General features: G+C 40.6%; 1 protein-coding gene across 6 annotated transcripts in view; it reads right to left on the reverse strand.

Annotated features, from left to right (window-relative positions):
* The window catches only part of ptprdb (protein tyrosine phosphatase receptor type Db), an 88,279-nt gene that overhangs the window by 39,715 nt on the left and 27,763 nt on the right, over nt 1-20,801 (reverse strand). For 3 of the 6 annotated variants that reach the window (XM_026303130.1, XM_026303133.1, XM_026303128.1), the window contains exons 3-7: nt 12,480-12,625; nt 10,625-10,766; nt 5,025-5,213; nt 3,771-3,779; nt 222-332 (exon numbers count right to left, since the gene is read on the reverse strand). In XM_026303130.1, coding sequence (XP_026158915.1) covers nt 222-332; nt 3,771-3,779; nt 5,025-5,213; nt 10,625-10,766; nt 12,480-12,625 — 597 coding nt within the window. The remainder of the gene's footprint in view (nt 1-221; nt 333-3,770; nt 3,780-5,024; nt 5,214-10,624; nt 10,767-12,479; nt 12,626-20,801) is intronic. The other 3 variants (XM_026303134.1, XM_026303131.1, XM_026303129.1) reach the window with 1 other exon arrangement.

A 20,801-nucleotide genomic window follows, 5' to 3' on the forward strand; every position in this document is an offset into this window, starting at 1 on the left:
TCATTAATAACCATCCTGTTTTATCAGTCCACAGCTAAACCATTATAAGACACAGCAGGTTTAATAGCATTTAGGCTATCATATTAGTATCATAACATGCATTCTTTACAGAAGTGTTCCAGACTGCAAATCTATTATCAATGTGATCCTGAAGTCTAAGTACTCTAATAAGACTCTGGCTCCGGAAGGACTCTCAAAGCCGGTTTTTGTCCCCTTCTTACCTCTGACATAGAGATTAGCTGGGGTGGAGTAGCGTGTCCCATCGCTGTTGGTAGCAACACACTCATACTTCCCCTGGTCTGACTCCTCACTCATCTCTATCTGGAGGGCACCTGAGTGGAGTGAGGGATGGAGAGAAAGAATAAAAGATAGAGAGAGGAGATAGTCACATAGTCAGACAGAAAGGAAGAAGAAGCAATCAGACAAAAGTGGAAGACATCAGATTATTGGGTATACTCCATAAATACATCAACATATAAATGGAAAAAACTGCAGAAAGCGTAAATGAGTCTGAGGGAGTTTTCAGCAAAAACAAGCTGAACTCTATGAACAACACAGGGCTAAAAAGAAGCCAAATCAATAGGGAATCATTAACAAGTTTCGAGCACTGCCAGCATGAATCTGCCCAAAACAGGGGTCAGCCTCCTGGTTTTAGAAATAAGAAAAAAGAAAGAAAAAGAAAAAAGGCTACAAAAACGGAGACTGTAGTCTTCATGCAAGGCATAAACAAATAAAACAAGCAGCTAAAATGTGGAGAAATCCAGTCACAAATACAGTATTTTGAAAATTCTTTGCTGAAAATTGAGATGCAGTTATATTAGGGAGCAAATCATGTTTCAGTTTCGAAGGGTAAAATTTGACAAAGATATTGCAAGGGCAATAAGATATCCCCAACCCGTCTGGATCCACCAGTGGGATCAGGAGTGTGATGTCATTTTAAAACACACCCATTAAGGAGGTAAAGACATCAACCGACCTCCATCGAGGCCAACAGATAAAAAAAGAACGACATACGCAAAGCCTGGGGAAGGGACCGATGCTTTCTCGCTCCCTGAAAATAGAAAAACTGTCAAAAAAGTCAACCAGAGGTTCTTTAAAGATGGTGTGGTAAGGCAAAAAAGCGCCCATAAAAACTTTATCAAAAAGTGGTTGTTTGGGGCTTTTTATCGGTAATGAGAGAGAAAAGAGGAAGTAATGGTAAAAAAAAAACTATGAAGAAATGTGTGTGTTTGTGTGTATGTGTAATATCTGCAAGTATGTCTGTGTCTTCACCATCTGGACTTTTCAGCCTGAGCAAATAACAGCTGGGAGGGAAAACAAAACTAGGACATTTGATTGGGCAAATATAGACAAGGTAGAGAAGTCTAGTTTGGGACCCAAAAAAAAAAAGAAAAGAAATCGGGTCATAAAAAACTTAAAAAATCAACCAAAAATACGTAAAAGTGATAGTATGTTTTGTCACCTCAAATTAATCAAGAAAGAAAGAAGATTTAAACACACCATGCTTAGGTTAATACAAAGAAAATGTCAAAAGCTGATGTTAAAGTGATGTTAAACTGATGGATGTTAAAGAGAGTTCACAACATGGATTTCTGTGTTACAGAGTGAGTGTTGAGGCTCAGATGGGGGGATGAGGAGAGGATGAAAGACGAGAAGAGGGGAGGTGATTAAAAGTCAGAGTATAATGAATTGTTTGCTCAATTCCAATTCTCCCTGTTGCAGCTACTGCAGATCTGCAGCTGCTGGGTGAGTCTCACCAATACAGAGTCCTGAGTCCTTTGGACTAAAGCCAGTATTGATTAACCCTCCCAGAGCTGTTTTTTTTAGATCTGTGAGACAAGTAGGAGCCAGGGGTTGAAAAGGAATCAGGCCACTGTGTCATGTTGGTCCTCCCAGCAGTCTTACCTCGTATGGGCGTGCCACCTGAGTGGGCAATGAATGCACGAGATTAGAGAAGGAGAAGAAGAAGAAAATGTTAGTACCACAGTAGGAGACAGGGATAAGGGGACGTGGGGAGGGAGAGGGGTAACTTGGAAAAGAGAAGAATCAAATTAGAAAGAAGGACTCAAAATATAGATCTTGAGAGAGCGAGAGGAAGAAGAAGCATAAAAGAAAAAAGACAATAAATAAAGACAGAATAAGCCTGAGAAGAGACAGACAGATATTAGATAGAGTGACAGTCATAAGGAGATGGGTTATTGATTTGATTTCATTGACTTGCAGCAGGGGCAGATGTGGCTGTAAGAGTAGGGTAGTGCCTGCACTGCATTCACTTAACCTGTTCTTGTCCTTCATGTAAATAAAAACAAAAGTACAACCCGATTAAAAATATCGTGTATTGATTGAAGTACTGGTGTAAATGTTCCTAAAGGAAAAATCCACCCTTCAGCACTTACAAAAACTGGCATTGTCCCTCATTTGTATTGATTTATGTTTGTTATTGTTGTATTGTTTATATCACAGAGTCAAAAGGTAGACAATGTGATATTAAGTCAAAATGCTTCCATCTCAGCCAACAACCGAGTCTGGCAGCAGGGAAATGTTCGACAACTGAAACAGCAGTAAATGTCAAGCTGATGTTTCAGGCCCTCAAAGAGCCTAAGTGTGTATTTGTGGACTCAGTATCTCAAACCAACCTCAAAAACCTGTGACGATTCATTGTAGAAGAGGATGGATGCACTGAACTGTCTCTAACAGCAGCAGCAATTCAACTATGAGAAATAGAGTAACAGGGGTCAGGCTGCAACTACGGTGCTGTAGTTTGTAATTTGTTAAACCTGCTTTTCACAGTTTTGCAGAGCCTAAAGTGGTGTCACAGTCCAAAACTCAAAAAAACATTTTTGTTTATGAAGTAATAAAACACAGTAAACATATAGAAATCATTAAATTGGACACAATTACTGTAAGAAACTTATGAAAATCTAATGTTTAATTAACAGATCAGCTTTAAAGAGGAGTGAGTCTTTCTTTGTCTGTATATCTCAGACATGTTTTCTATATGAGCGGACTCAAGTAAATGCAGCCAATGAAATGCAATGAAAAATTAGTACATGTCACTAAGTGATGGAGCGTTTTTAAAGTATTGAAGAGTGGATTTTTAAACTACTATTACACATAAAAACTGCATAACCATACCTCTACTTCTACACTGAGCAGGCTAAGCACACAACATACTGTATAGTCAACATCTAGAAGTCTGAAACCTGGTAGCCATTGATTGTTTTTTCAGTGACTCCACCAGAGGCCTACCTAACAGCCTTGGACTTGATGGCTTATTGACTGGTAACTCTATACTGCAGAGCAGACAGAGTATGTGGGTGAGTGAATGACAGAGTAAGTGATTGAAGGAAAGAATAAGTGAATAAGTGAAGGAAGTGAAGGAAGGCGAAGTAAACAGGTGAGTGCGAGGAGAAAGTTAGTGTAAGTCTTTGGGTGTGGAAAGGCTGCAGGTGCACAAGTGAGGGTGAGGCCAGCTATCTCTAGGTTGACAGCGATATGTGTGACTATGTGTGTCAGTGTGTGTGTTTTTAGCATAATAGAATAAATAGCCAAAATAATGTAGGTACCTGCAGAGTGGAGTGTACTTGTGTGTGTATGCATTTGTGCTCATATTATCTTTGTGTGTGACTGTTAGTAAAATGCATGCCATGCATTTTAATAACATCTGAACATTTGTAAAGGTGAATAGCAGCAGCAACAGTAGCATTATTAGTGAAGAGTAATAAAAATGTGGACAGTGAGGGTGTGGGCCTCGGAACAGAAGCACTTACCAAAGGACTCTGTGGTTAAAAAGATACAAAGAGAAAAGAAACAGCATAGACATGGCATTACAATCGGACCACTCGTTATACAGAGGAGATGACTTAGTAGAAACACCTTGAAAAGCAGTGCAGCTCAAAATAAAGTAATGGATATCGATTATCTACACATCTAACTATTTTGTAATCATCGCATAGAAAAATCATGGCTAACAGTTAATATCTAACATTTTAAGTTAAGACTTTTTCTTTAAGTATTTATATTCATTCATTTGGGAAAATACAGGTCAAACAGGGTGTCTGAGCAGACTGTTGGGGGTCGAGCCAGAGAAATAATAATAATTTAAAAAAAAAAAAAACAGGAACAGATGCAAAGAGGTTGTTGTCAACAAAGAAGCCAGCGTCCAATCACAAGAAAGGGGCTTTGGGTACAGAGTGGGTCCCTGGAAGCAGGATTTTACACACTACTGTGGCTGTAGAAACACTGATAGAAATAGACTGAGTGGCTTGACTGGAACACAATTTGCTCTGTGCATGTTTGTCAGAGTATTTTGAGTTTGAATTTGATAAATACGGTCATTATAGTTCCTTAAATCACATGGACACTTTTTCTGTGAGTCAATTTCACACCCACACAAGACACTTTCAAAGAAATAGGGAAAAACAAAAGGTTATTTGATTGTTTAGTCACAGCAGTGAGCTATCATAGCGAGGCCAATTCCTCAGTGCATGCCACCATCAACTGGGTTGACCTTGCAAATTACATCCGCAGAGAAATTAGTTGAGATATGACTTGACAGGGGTAGTGCACTGGTGAGTGCTGTTACAAATATTTTCTAATAGTTTTCGTTGTGAAATATTTAATCGTTCGTGATGGTGATTTGCAGATTTGCAGGAAGACCTCAGAGAGTTTGGAGAAAAGCTGAGAAAAGATGGGAATTCACTTTAAATGTTGTGAAGAGTTTAGAAAGGGTTGGCAACCAAACACAGTCAACTCATACCACAGCAGCAGAGAGGGGCAGCTGAAACACAGCCAGTAACCATGGCAGGAGTGTGGAACAGTAATAAGAAAAAGGGTGAACGAGGGCAAAAATAACAGAAGCTTTGCAGGACCAGAGAAATAAAAGTCGGTTGGGAGGAAGATAAAAGGCAGTGGATATTGAGAGAGGGATAAAAGCAAAGTAGGAGGGGAAAAAACCTGAAGGAGAAAATAAAAGCAGGGATTAAAGAGAAGGCAAAAAGTGGAGGGATAAAAGCACCGGTTACCTGAGCGAAGCTGCTTGATACGTCCGTTGTTATTGGACGTGTTCACTGGCAGGAAATCCTTGAACCAGGTAATTTCTGGGTCAGGGTTGCCACTAGCAGCACAAAGCATGGTGGCGGTTCGAGAACGCTCCACCACTTTCAGCTGGGGGCCCATGTCTATGGTGGGGAACCCCGCAGGCAGCTGGTCCTCTGGAAACATTGAAAACACGAGTCAAACAGATCTAGACATTACTTCACAGCTTCAGTTTGGTAGCACAGAGCGGTGGTTTTGTTTGCTGTGTGCTGCCAGTCTGACCAGATGAACTGAAGCATCTACACCACTGTTCATGCTTCATTTACAAAATACAGTTTTTATAAAACATTATTCCAAATGTAAAAGTGGATCATACAATTTATTTTCATACGAGATAAGAACTAAATATCAGCTCCACACCAGTTTCATCCTTGTTGCTCAGTAAAAGACATCAAGATGTTCAGGAACATTAGTAAAAACCACACACACAGAACTGGAAAGTAGAATAAGATCTCAATATTAAAATTCACACAAAGCCCATATGTGGAAATGTCCTGTCAGCTTTCACATTAAAATGTAAACATCAGCTGATTATGGCGACAACCAGTTCTCAATATCACGTTCATCATTTTTACTGTTGTCAGCTTTTCCTGTTGCCAGTTTGAAATGTAGATTGGAATATGGTGTTTTTTGTAATTCGTCATATGGTTTGTAAGAAATATGCGCAAACCTAAAGCACATAGTCTGACACCAAGAAGGTTTTGAACTTCCTCAAGCCACTAGTTTATTGTAAAAAAAGTTTTAAAGAGAAGAGAATCTGATGCAAGGGTCAAATTTAGATTCAGTTTAGAGTCAAAATATGTTTTGCATCAGCCTTGAGCCTGGAGGAGAGACTTTCAAAGGATCCAACAGTGAGGTCAAACAAAAAAAGTGATATGTGATTCCGCCTGACAAACTCCCTCACTAAAGCTTTAGGCAACCCCTTTTCAGATAAGAATCAACTCAAAATCAAATACTCTATTCTGCTGGGAATCCGTAGCAGTTCAGCTGCACTATTTGTCCAGTCTGTTGCACAGAGCCCTCTTTGGAAATTGACCCCTTGCACAAAATGAAATAGGCGAGTCCAATAAAGAAACATCCACCCCCCCTGCACCCTTTTGGGATCGCAAATCAAATGTGAATTCACAGGTATCCAAGGCAATCAAATCAAACACAAATAGTTGCTGCACTGTGATAGAGGAAATCAAAGGGAGTGGGCCAACTTCATTCTGCTGAAGTGGAATATTTAAGAGAAATAAAGGACAATGCTTCAAGGAACTAGTGGATCAAAGACACCTGAACTCAGTAAAACTGAAAATACAGTGCTTTCATCCTTGGACTCAAACAGGTGGAGAGCCAAGTTTGTTCAAGGCTGCACTTTAAAAGTGTGAGGTAAAATGTCAGATTCATGAGTCATCTATAATAAAGAGGATAAAGCTACACATGGTGAAAAAAGACAGATTCCTGTGTGTGTTTGCAATGTATCTGATCTAGAAGGCAGTCTATTTTAATTTATACTGCCATCTTTTTTTTACCCAGAAACTCTTGTGATTTTATCCCTCTCAACCCCACCTCATTAACGGGAAATCCTAGGCTGAACCTCGCCAAGGAGATGCTAATTCTGGTACTAGCTCATCGAACCATAACCAACCGGTCGTCAGACACCAGCTTCACGTGTGCATGTGTGGCCTTTTAACAGCTCCGGTTTCAATCAATCATGACGCCTGACAAATGGAAACATGGACATAATAAACCAAGAGAACAAGATGAGAAGGTGTGTATGAGGGTGTAGGCAGGTGGTGACAGGAGGCAAAAGTGCAAAAAAGAGAAAGACTAGAAGAGAATAGAAAAGAGTGAGACGAAGAACTGACAGAAAGCAACACAGAGGGAGTGAGCAAGAGAAAAACAGACAGGGAGGGAGAGCACAGGGGACCCATACAGCATGATAATCCTGATTCTCTCTGCTTTCATTATGGAAACGCTTACATCAAAGCCAGCCCCTCGTTGGCAGGAATAATACATTCTATTTCATCTACCTGGGGTGGGACACTGAACATTGAGGACGCACAGATAGAGTCCTACTCTCTGAGATCATGCATCTCTCTGGTCCTTCTCCTACAGCTGCTCACACCTGCACAAAAACAAAGCTGCAGATGTGGATGTGTAGGTAGACATGTGCAGGATCTTGCACAGCAAACGACTGCCCTTGGATGAAAACGCACAAACATACACTTACAAATGTGAAAAAAAAAAACTCAAGCTGACATGGTGTAGCGTGATGGAGCTGATGCATGTACAAACGCACATTAACGTGTGCACATAACCAGCCATCCACCAACCATCAGGTGTAAGCAACACCAAAGTCTGGAACAATCCTGCTCCACTGTCGACGTTTGTGTGTGAGACTGCTGAACAGTAAGAATGAAGAACCCCCTGAGGTCAGAACAGATGCGTAACCCTACACTCCCTCAACTGAGGAGTCTTCCACACATCCTGCTGTTTCATTTGGATGTACTCCCACTTCAGCATTTCCACTGTGAGCCATCCAGATGATTTCACAGCTTACAGAAAAACCCAGTCTCACAATCATGGGAACTGCTGTGCTAACACTGCCTCCTTTATACGAGACCTAGAATAAAATCCACACACAAGTAAGACCACAAGTCAAGTGTGGACTTACAATCATAGGAACTAAAGCGTGAGCTAGCAGCTGTGTTAAAATCTCAACTGTGATATGTGCACCTGCATACAAACATGTTTCTATCATTAAGGACTGACTCAAGGGGCAAACAGAATAAGGGACAGCCATAATACAATTAACACCTGTATAAGTGAATGTAACAGTCCTGCACTACTGCAAAACAAATTCTAATATGTAATCTAATATAAATATTTTATTAAAGTGTAGTGTTAAGATGGTTTAGGTAGCTACTAACTTGTATTGCTTGCATTTCTTTCCCCCATTCACTGGAGGAATGTTGCCATTAGCAAATACTGTGATGTCAAACTCAACAGCTTTACAACTTCATATTTACAGCTTTATTTTTTAGACTTAAATACTTTGTTCAAGATCCATTTAGGTTCGTTCCAACAGATACGCACCCAACTTTTACTGAACCATGATTTATACGCTATCTGTCTGGAGCCTTAAAGATATAATTGCTCTTAAGTTAATTATTATTTCAGCCATTGCCAAACATTTATTTGAAGCCAAGATTTCAATTAGCTTGGTACTAATCCTCAGTAATTAAGCCAGCTGACCTTAACACTGGATCCCTCCTGTCAGTCCATCAGTCAGTCAGTCAATCACTAGAGCCAGAGGAGACGAAGAGACATGACTGACAAGGCTCTTTGTGTGTGTGTGTTTTGTAACTGACGTTCGGACTGACAGTCTATCAGGGGCTATTAGCTGCTCCCAGGTGTCTTCTTATTCATTCACAACACAATGACTCCTCAGAGAAGGAGAAAGGAGGCTAATCACTACATAGACTGACTCTCTTAGATTGAAGATGTGTTGGTGTCTGCTTTTCTGTATATCTTTGTATATGGATTCTCCTCTGTGTGCATTGGTTATGTTATCGATAAAGAAACAGGTTGGAGATGAGTGTGCAGAAGGCTCCATCAGTGAAGGCAGGAGAAAAAAAATTAATTAGGCCCGAGCCCAGTGAAAGTGCAGGTAAGGGCCTATTATGATTGCTCAACGATCCAGGAGTGCAAAACTGCCAGGGGTCCCCCCAGGTAGGATGGAACCCTACCTGGGTCACACCCCACCATGACGTGGGGACGCGCGATACCTTTCCGAAAAGGGGGAGGTGATTCACCATTCACACCCAAACATGTACTTTCTCAGAACTGTACCAAATTGGGTGGGGGGGGGGGGGTCCGTCCTTAAACACTCCTCAGTCCTTTCAAGGTGCATGACACCCCGAGGACCAGCTAAAATGTCCTCATTTCCTCACTTCTATGGTATAAAACTCAAAGCAGTCCTTACAATGTACAGACACAGACACACACAAAGCCAATGATGTGAGACAGGAAAAATTCTGGCAGGATGAAGCGGAACAGCACAGAAGATGCAAAGAGTGGTCTGACGTGAATAATTTAGAGGTTGCTGTGTAGTGGAACTAAGAGCACGAGAGAGAGGGAGACGAGGAGGAAGGTGTGTAAGAAACTCAGACAGGAGCTGAAAGAGAAAGTAAAGGGAATAACTTGGGCAGACAAAAACACAGACAAGACAGAAAGAGAAGAGTGGTGAGAAAAAAAACTGTAGACTACATTATTAGCTTCAGAGACAAAGAGAGGGAGATGAAATGGTAGAACAATGGGCTGTATATCTTTTCCCCACGAGCATGTACTGTAAAGGCAGGCAATGTAATTAGCCACACTTGAGCAGCTTCACTCACTAAGACACTCTGGAGCTTCAAACTACTGGTACATAATGTTCTGCTAATGGACTCCACTAACACTAACATCACTATCTGCATTAATGCACTCTTGCTAACACTAACACCATACACTCACACTTGTGTATACTGTATACCCACATTGGAAGAAACAAATTCAAAGCCTTCTGCTTATAAAGCCTTAAAATTACAAGAGCATTGTCAGAAAAGTGCTGAATTTGAGTCAATGGTCTGTAAAACCTGATATTGGCTGGCTTTTACAATAATGTACTTTAAAGAAGGTCAGCTACCATAACTACCATTACAATCTCAAACTGATGACCATCTATCTATATAAACACTATACAAACACTTCACCGTCGGCTAATCATGGTAAACCAGCCACTGAAAAACACAGTACTATAGATTTAGAAGCAATATATATAAAGGTAATAGAGGTTATATCAGACTATAATGTAGCAGTAAGCAGACAGATTGTTGCTGTTCTTTTCTCTCTGCTCTATCCACTCACCCCAACCGGTCGAGGCAGATGGCCGCCCAAACTGAACCCAGTTCTGCTGGAGGTTTTTTCTTCTGTTAAAGGGAGTTTATCCTCTCCACTGTCGCCAAATGTTTGCTCATAAGGGAATTGTTGGGTTTTTTTGTTTTTGGAAAGTGCCTTGAGATGACTTGTATTGTGATTTGGCGCTATACAAATAAATTGAATTGAAGTGAAATTGAACAGATAGGAACATTTCAAAGTGTTTAGTATAGTGTAACAGTAAAACTACATGTTTGAATAATGAAATATAATTACACACATGAACAAATCGTGTTTAAAGCTGTTTATGCTCATGTTGAGTTTAAAAGTTTATTCTTATTCTTATTATATATTTCATAACTAATAAACTTCGTGTTATATTGTAAATCATTCATTATACCAGTTATTTCATATGTACTTATGGCTACCTGTAGAACACATTATGGTATATTACTGCATTAACCAGTGGGATGATGCACAGAAAGTATTTATAATACTACAGTAGTACATGTTATGTGGGTATGATTTCGGCCCAAGTAGTATGAATTGTAATTGTCTTTTCAGTCATCTAAAAACTGTACTTGACAGCAATATGGAAATAGTTTGTGCCTGTGTTCACACAAACCTCGCAGCACACTGAGTCTGGTGGAGGCAGTGATCTCTCCTGCAGAGTTTGAGGCGTGACATTCGTAAATAGCCTCATCTCTGGGGGTCCTCAGAGGCTGGATCCTCAGGACTGAGCCGGACCCGTCGTCAAACTCTATTACCTGTTCGTGGGGAAAAAGAAAGGAAAGAGCTAAACTTGATGTGACTGTTGCGTCGTTGCAGTTTTCAGCCACGACAAGTTGCTGTTTTCAGTGTCCAAAATAGAGCTGAATTAGGATTAAAGTTATGTCGACTGGGGCTGTTGACAACAAATGACTGCTAATGATGCTTTCTTAACAGTATGTGTAAAGAAGCTAAAAAGTTTGCCATATCAGCTTTAAGCATGATAATATTTAGTTTGCAACCTTACAATTTGAACCACCTGCTGTGATAAAAAAATTTGCTATTGTAGGTAAAAAAAACATCTTGTTCACATGTTTAACAGAAGTAATTCATCTTCGCTGCTGCTGTCTGGTTTTAATTTTACCTTTGCAGCTAAATGATAAACAGATCACATCCACACATCCATAGTCTTGGAGCAATGACCATACACATAAAAACAGATTTCAGTCAACTGATTAAAATGCTTGAATGTAGAGAAGGAATATAGTTAAGAGTACAACTGTTCTTGTCTATGCATCTTGGCCTTTTCATATTTAGGATATGTAATAACCTAAGAGCTTTCACAACAACTGGACTGTACATTATAAATGCTCTTCAATAAATGCAATAGATCTACATTCTGAATTCTGAGGAGGTTTCCACTGACTAAAATCCAATAAAAAGCAATCCCACAGCAACTCGTGACAGACAGAACAGCACAGAGAAATACACAGTAGGTGGATCTTAGACGGGCGGATTAAAAATAAACTCTGTCCCCGAGTGATTTAATCACAAACAGGGAGACACCAAGATGAACTTAAACCTGGGAGGAAACTCGACTTATTAAAGTGGAAAAGCACCTAGAGCTCAGGGTGACACTGACAGGTGAGGACAGACTCTGGTTGAACATCTCAATGTAAGGGTGAGGTGGGGAAATATAATCAAAGGTTAGAGCCTTTGGTAAACTAATAAGGCTGATCATATAAGAACCTCATAAACTGTAGCCTAAGGCATCATCTGACATATGAAAGCGTTGGAGCAGAGAGCCCTTCACACAGCGACATAACCTTTGGAATACAAATAAAGAAACACAGGTAAACTCAAATCTTACAATTTTGGATTTATATGCAATGTGGTCATAGGTGGTGAAATCTAGTGTGTAAAATATTTTGTTTTTTACCCAAGTCAACTCATTATTGACTTAAATGTCAACTTTCATTTTAGAAAACACAGTAAATAACACTACAGCTTCCTCACAGCACACACTTATTTTTGCCACCAGAGGAAAAGTATGTGTGTAACTAACAATCTTAAACTAATTCCACTCAGTTGCCTCTGAAACCAAAATGTCAGGCAGCCATTTAAACCTTTAACTATTAATTCATCTGATTAAAAAAAAATCTGACCGTCATGTTTGGTTCGATGTGTGCTTGTTTCTAACAAACATATGTGTGAATAATATTAATAATTGCTGTCAGTCAGAATGTCTGCTGTGAGAAAGTAGTAACAGGCACAGATCCCAAACAGCAGCAGAGTTTATGGTGTGGCTGCTTTTTTCAGACACCACTGCTTTTCACAGCTGGTCCACATAAACCAGGGAACCTCTGCTGCGGCTCTGTTCTTGCAGTGTTAATCCATTTCTGTTTCAGTTTACAGTATTTTCTGGGAGGAGCAGAAACTAGTACCACTACTACAGACAGTTTAAGGGTTGAATGAGAAACTCAGTATCATACCTCAAATCTCTGGTTGCTGACTTTTTTGCCTTTTTTGTTCCACACAATCTTGGGCTGTGGATCCCCTGTGGCCTGGCACACAAAGGAAGCTACTCCCCCCTGGACTCCTGTTTGATCTTCAGGGGTTCTTGTGAATCTGGGAGGTGCTGCAGTGAAAGAGGTCAGTTAAGCGTTAGGCCAAGTTCGATTCCCAGTGTTGCTGTGTGTGTGTGTGTGTGTGTGTGTGTGTGTGCACGTACACATGGAAAGCATTTTGATTGATTGTTGCACAGTGCTGTTAACAATACATCAGCATTACATTAACGATTCTTCACACATACATGTAGTGTCTCTATCTTTCACACATGTAACACTCATATTTTATATTTGAGATGTTTGTACTAAAAAAACGAGGAATGCCAGATGTGTGTCTGCAAGAAATAAGAGGAAGCACAATGGTGCAGTCCAATTTAAAATAGATTGGAACATGGTTGAACGTTGTGGCTGGCTTTTGTGTGTTACAGAATGAGCCCATTCTTGGAGTAGGGGTAGCATAGTGTATCTGTCGTTTAGTGCAAAGGTGCAGGATTTGTGTCTGTGTGTGCATCTTTTCTCGTGTACGTTTGGTCTGTGTCCCTGTACCACCAAAGAAGCTTAATATTTCTGTGCCATAAAGGAATTATGAAGACTTACTCCTGACATGACCATTAAAGTCCATCGTTCTGGGGACACCAACAATATCATAACCACAGCCTCCGCTGGATTGTGACATCACAACATCAAACAGATTCGGCACGTCAGTCACGGCACGTCATCGCCAGCTCGTCTAATGGCATTCTAGCCAAACCAGAAAATCCCTACTTAAGGGCTTACCACCAAGCGCTCTGACAAAGGGAGAGAAATTGCTTTTTGCTGTTTGAAAGGAGGGAGGGAGGAAAGCTAAGCTTTTCAGAGAAGGGGAGAAAAAGAGTGTGCTGATAGAGAGGGGAAAGCAGAACAGAAGAGCAAGTGAGATAAAGGGAGTGAGGGAGAGATACAGATGGAGAGCTGAATGGGTAAAGAAGAGAACGCATGAACAACAGAAGTGGTGAGAGAGAGGAAGAGTGGGTGAGATGCAGAGCGAGCCAGATGTACTGGCAAACATGATCAGAGAGCCACAAGCTGCCTGGTCACCTCTACACCTCAGAGGCTGACAGCCAAATCTGCCTTAATGACTGAAGAGTGAGAGGCAGTGTTTAACTCATTACACATTACTCATCGAAAACGCAATTACATTACTCTAATAATTACCCATCAGCTAAAATGAATGCATTTCATTACATGTTACTCTACTTTGTTTGCTCTTAGACCTAACATCGCTCCCTGTGTGCATATGTGACCGTTTACAGTATGTACATTTAGTGCCATAAACTGTGCACGTTTGTGTGAGGTCATATGTGTGTTACCAGTTAATGCTGAACAAAATCAATCAATTTTGACAATTGATTAATTGTGTGGGATCAATCACTGTATTTGCCCAGTGACATCATGTTGGGCTCTGGGACAGTAATGGTCATTTTTCACAATTTCATGATATTTTGAAAACGACTAAAGAATTAAAGTCAGTGGATTAGTAGATAATGAAAATAATGGTTAGTTGGAGCCCTTGTGTTTTTATTATTAAGTATACGATCAGCACCTGAACGCCATACGTGTGTGTGATGCATGAATGAGCGAACAAATGTGCGTGTTCATCCGAGAGAAACAGTGACAGAAAGAGAGAAAAACAGAAAGAATGAGTCGCTCTCCTAATCCTCTTGCCTATCTCTCTTCCACAAAACAAATGAAAAGTGTAAAGCCAGCAGAGCCATACTAAAAGGCATGGTAGATCTTTCAGTTGCTTTTTTTTTAATCTTTCCTCTCTTTATCTCTGTAGCCTCGATCCCTCTCTTAATATATCTCCTGTTTAATTGTCTCATGTTCTCTCTTTCTCATGTTTTGCCTCTTTATTGCACCACCCTGCTCCAAATTCTTCTTTGCCACTGAATCACTTGATTCCCCTCTTCACAGCTGCTCTCCTAGCTCCCACTTTCATCCTCCTCCTTGTTACTCTTTCTCCATCTCCTCCCTCCATCTCTGGGGTGTTACATAAGTCTTCCTGTCACATTGACTGACTTAATGAGGGGTGGGGGTTGGAAGATATGCTCCACACTTCAGCCAACTCTGTCTTTGCAATTCCTCCACTCTCTTATTTCTCTCCTCTTGTCTTTATTGCCTCTTGTCTTTATTCTCTTTTCCCATTTTCTCCCTTATCTCCCACCTTTCATCCTCCCCGTTGTCCTTCTTCTGTCCTCACTGCTCTTCTTTATTTCCTGTCCCAACTGTCCTTTTGTCAAGATCATCACAGGGTCTGGTTAGTTTGGATTTAACACTGACATTTGGGCCAAGGGCTCAGGCTCGAAAGTCAATATTTTCAATATATGTCATCACTTTAGGGGAGGAAAGGAATGCCTGCAGGTTTATTATTTCATGACTATAAAATCAAAAAGGATGATAGATTTGGACCATTCAGTCATGGACTTGGACTAGAGTTTCTGTGTTTCAATTGGGTTTCTGTTTCAATTTACTTTTACTCTACATCGCCCACTTCCTAGATACTCTACACTTTTGCCTTTACATTTTGGCCCTCTGTGTATTGTTGTTATCATAGTTTTAATGCACTCTATGTATTTCATGCTGTATGCTTCCTTTTTCTCTCTGTAAGGTGACCTTGAGACTTTGAAAGGCGCCATGAAATAAAATGTATTATTATTATTATTATTATTTATTATTAGAAGAGGCACTTTGCAGGAGTCACAGGCTTTAGGTGCTTTGCATGGCGCCAGGTGCTCCCAGCAGTCTTTGTCTTTTTCTTCAATATGACCCAAGATGGGAAGTACGGAAAAACTGCTGAGTGGCTTCACAGACAGAGATTTAGATTAGACAGTGCCAATCTTTCCTTGGTATCTACAGTAAGTGTTTGGTGTGTGTATGTGACTGTATGGTGTGCATGTGTGTGTGTGGGGGGTGGATAGAGGGTGGCCTTCTTAAAGGTCACCATACAGTGGGACATGATCTACACAACAGATGGCAAAGATAAAGTCAGCTCCCCTCTCTGGACTAGTTTCACTTTTGAGCCACGGCTGAAAACATGCAATACACTTTGATCCCAGAGTGAAATATCATCTTCACACCTTTTTGGTTTTTAAAAAGAAATAACATTTTAACAGTTGGAGCTTTTTTATACATATATCATTAACATGTCATCTGACAATCAGATAAAAACTCTGAATGGAAAACTGATGGCAGACTGATGTACTTCTCCACCGACTTCATTTTTGGATAAAATCCCCTTAAATGATCTGGAACACCGTAATGTGGTGATGTAGGTTCAGGGGAGTAGCACTTTGAAAAGAAAAATAGCAGGACTAAATGAAGCTAATGGCGCTGTGTAGGAGACTACATGGACACAGCACAGCTAGCAGATGCTGTCTTAATCTAGAGAGACACAGCTAGGGAGATTGAGTTTGTAAGAACAGATGCTAGAACAAACCTGCAGGGAATATGATTTGCGAATACAGTGTATTAAGATTGGGAAATGGTATAAATCTAAGAATGGTAAGTACACATAAGTGAGGGAACACAGATAGAAATGACCCTGGAAGATGTACATGTCATGTCGTAAAAATCAGAGATTTAAAGGTGTGATAGATTAGGGGCTCTATGCTTTTTATTGACACAGAAATTTATGAATATAGACAACAAACATCCATCCATCCATTTTCTCTACCCGTTTATTCCTAACCAGGGTAACAGGGATCTGCTGGAGCCTATCCCAGCTCTCTTTTGGGTGGAAGGTCAGGGCACACCCTGGACAGGTCACCAGTCCATCACTGGGCCACATATAGACACACAAAGACAAACAACCACACAAACTCACACTCATTCCTATGGGCAATTTAGAGTCACCAATCAACCTGAGCTTTTTGGACTGTGGGAGGAAACCGAAGTACCCGGAGTAAACCCACGTAAGAATGGGAAGAACATAAACTCCACACAGAAAGGCCAGGTTGCGAACCCACGACCTTCTTGCTCACTCAGCCACCATGCTACCCTCATCACTATCAGTCTTTTACTAATGTAATAATTGTTGAGTTAAATTAGAGATGCTGTCTCAGTCTCGTCTCTGTCTAACTTCAGCGGATGAGGTGAGGGATTAAGAGCTGAAAGGTAACTAAGCTTTCTGTTTTTGTGACTGATCATCTGAATGGAGCTCAGGATATCTCTGCAAGCATGGGGAGAACATGCAAACTCCACACAGAAAGGCCGGGTTGCGAACCCACAACCTTCTTGCTGTGAGGCAACAGTGCTAACCACTAGATATATAAACAATTCAATTGAATGATTTCAAAACAATTACTCTGTTCTCTGACCATACTAAAGTAAATTAATGTGAAACTAGATATTTGTGCAATGTATTAAATGAGGATCATTGAAATCATTCCTACACATCTTTTCCAAAACTCTGCTATGTCCCCTCAGACCTCAATCTGTGCACCCTCAATCACTAAGCTGATCTGATTCAAAAAAGCATACAGCAGACAGGCCTATCCAAACAAATCAAATCAACAATAAGCAATGGACTCAGCAACATGAAATGGAGCCACTCTGTCTGATAGAAACAAATCAAAAATGAGCTCTGAGATGCTGGAGTACCAAAATAAGTATAAAATCATAACATAAAATCAGTACGCTGAGCTTTCTTACAAGAAAAACACAATAGCTTTGATTAAAAGAAGCAGATGGAGCCCTGATGGCAAAATCTCAGATTTTAACCTGGACTTTGGAAACACATAAGGGCCCACCGGAGGATATTAGGCTGCAGAGTTGCTCATAAGGGGTCAACGAGTCTGTTAGATAACCTGGAGCCAAACTGATCAGTAGAAACTTAAAATAAATTCTGAAATGGCGAGCCAACAAATGGTGGGAGGCTGGGATTGGAGTAATGTGATGTAGTCTGTTAAAACCAGTAAGAGGCCCAGACACTAACAGCAGCTAATCCTCTATATGTGTGAGTTCTGTGCTGTTAATGCTCACAGGTTGAATAGTGGACCATCTCTCAGAGGAGGAAGAAGATAAATGTTTATTGAAAGTCCTGATCAGATCGATGATGATCCTGGGTGTGTGGACATGGTCACGTGTGTGAATACAGAAGCTTTTATGTGAATTTGTGAGTGTATTGGGGTTTTGATCACATCTGAAAAAGCTGCTCTGAATGTTCTTACAACTTGCCAAGTATCTGTGCCTGGATTTCACATTCTGCATATGCGTGTGTGCTCAGGTTGAGAGCTAGGCATATAATGAGTAATTTACAGTCCTTTCCAGGAAAAGATCCAGCTGCATCATGTTGTATGTGGTAGTGGGTGTTTAGCTGATGACTTCCCAAGTGAAAACCAAGTCAGGCTTGTCAGACAAATTAAAGAAGGAAGCCGATATCAGAGCCGGAGTCAGGGCCATGATAGTCAGCCTCAAGAGTAGGCAGGCAGCTGGCCAGAACCATAACGTAAAACACATTAACATCAAAAAGACATATTAGGAGCAAATTATTAGCCGCTTGCTTTTACCCTGGAAATGAAATTGGATTGGTGGGGCAAATACAAACACAGAGAGACATCTATCATCGTTAGGTAGCACACAGACATAAGTGTCAATTGGAAAAACTGGTCATTTGAGCCTCAAGATCCAAAGAGGAAAAACCTGGTCATTCCCTATGTAGCAGGTGTTTCTGAGAGGCTTAATTAAACAGATTTTTGGGAAAAATCAGATACCAGTCCACTTCAAACCCACTAACACACTGAGACAGAGACTGTTTCAAAACAAAAGAGGAGCAATGTGATGTATGCCATACAATGTAAGGAAGAATGCTCAGAACTCTACATCGGAGAAACCAAACAACCACTCAACAGGAGGATGGCCTAGCACAGGAGGAGCAGCTCCTAAGGACCACAGTCAGCTGTGCACCTCCATTTAGAGGAAACAGAACACTCATTTGAAGACAGTGAGGTACACATTTTGCACAGAGAAGATAGATGGTTTGAAAGAGGAGTCAGGGAAGCTATCTATCTATGTCCAAGTGGAGAAACCCTCCCTTAACAGGGGTGGAGGACTCAGACATAATTTACCTTCAATATACCAGGCTGCCCTTTCATCTGTTCCCAGCCAATTTAGGAACATATCAAATGTTTCCCAGGAAGGACAGACTCTGCAGACAGTTGGGGAATCAGAATGTGTCCACCATTAGGTCCAACAACTCTCACCTGAGCTCACTCCTTTGTTCACTTAACGAGCCTAAGTGTGAAGTGAAATCAACTCAGGGGTGTGGGTCTAACGACTCTCACCTGATTTTCTTAGCTCACCTAGTGAGCCTATGGGACTAGGGGTGGAGTGAAACCAACCTGGGAGATAAATTTGGAGGTTCCAGTCCAACGTTTCCTTGGATGGGTGGCGAAACGTTTCAGCCTTAAAAACTGAAAGTCCAGTTGCCATTACTCAACCTCTTGATAACCTTCCCTGGACGACTGAGAATCTTCACAGACACAATGAGGTTCTGTAACTACATTTTCACATTAAACATAAATGTCCATCCTTCCATTATCCATATTATTATAATTATTCCTTAACCAGGGTCACAGGGATCTGCCGGAGCCCAAGTGTCCATCTATTTAAACAAAATCAAATTATTCATTTCAAATACATTTGTCTTCCCATTTAAAACTGGTTGCTTGTGACTTGAGCCTTTTTTTAATAAATGCCAGCTGATGTGGCTTCACTTTAACACGAGTGCTCAGAAGCCCACAATAAAATGAACTTTTACTGTCCAGTGCATGTAATGCAAGTCCAATTAGCATGCCACATAACCATCAGAGTTTCCCCAGGGCCTGGCTAATGCCAAGTTAATCAGGGTTAATTTGTTAGAAACACAAGGGGGGTGTAGGGCGTTTAATCAAATAGGGTTCTTCTTCTACACGCAGGTCATCAGAAACACAAGGGCAACCCACTGGGTACAGAACTTTACTGGGTCAGGGCTGGATTCCTATGAAGCTGAACAGTACTGGTCGGGCCACATTACTGACAAATGACCGCTCAGCTTCGTTAGAGCTAAGCTAATGCAATCCACCCTCTTTGCAGATAGGTGCACCTGCTAAGATAATGCTAAGCTAACGCTTGTCAGATGCTGTTAATCCCACATGAGTGCACAGCTATGGTAGCTGCTAATAGCCTTGCTGCTGTGAGCCAGCGATGCAGCACAGAAACTTCAGGAGCAGAACTGTGGTTCCTTCTCTACAGTCTCAGCCTAATCCATCTAGTGATTCATACATAATGATTAATACATAATGTTGGAGAACAATATGAGCAAGTCCACTTGGTCAGTGTGACAGGATTGACTCAAACATCTGCAGACTACACTGACAAACCCTTAAAAATGACAACAAACTGCGATTGGCATTTTCATTTTGTTGCATGTATGAGTTCAGAAAATGTTTGCGCCCCAATGTTTGCGCCCCATTTCTGTCACCTCCTAGATGGAAACATTTGCACCTGAGCTGATAGAAAGAGGTCATCAGGCATTTAAATGAGGCCTTTTATTTTTAAAGGTTTAATGTGATATTTGACACATTTGGTACATCATCAGTGGAAATGAATTTTAATATAACACAAAATATTCTATGAATTCTTTATATAATGACTGAAATTAAAAGTGGCATGTTAATTAAACAAAGGAAATAAAAAGACAATTTCAGCATGTTTGGAATTATTTCTTATAATCCTTATTCAACATCAGTGTTGACTTTTAACACAACTTCATAAATTTCATTTTTTAGAGCTGTATAGGGTACAAATATTGTCTTTGGGTCTCCTTCTACACCTGTTGGGTTGGGAACCACTGGGCTAAGCTAACCAGCTGCTGGCACTAGTTTCATATTGAATGGACACTAATGAGAGTGGAACTGAGCTCCCATAACTACACACTAAAATGTTTGAGTTTCCTTTTGCAATATGTGAATTAACACTCCGTGCTGTAATGTACTTTGTGGTCTGTGAATGTAGTAAAGTGTCAGAATTAACAACAGATAAACTATAAAATAAATAAATGCTGAAATGATTCCTTGCCAGTTCACAGTGTCTACATCATCAGCTAAACTGCCAAGAGGCTGCTTATTATCTCGGCTCTTTGCTTTGCACCTCTAGTGAGTCAAGCAACACCAATCAGTCATGAAAATGAAACACAATCCATCTAAGAGAATAAATGCGTTGTTCTGTTTC

This window comes from Mastacembelus armatus, chromosome 1 (assembly GCF_900324485.2).
Source record: "Mastacembelus armatus chromosome 1, fMasArm1.2, whole genome shotgun sequence".
Classification (NCBI taxonomy): Eukaryota; Metazoa; Chordata; class Actinopteri; order Synbranchiformes; family Mastacembelidae; genus Mastacembelus; species Mastacembelus armatus.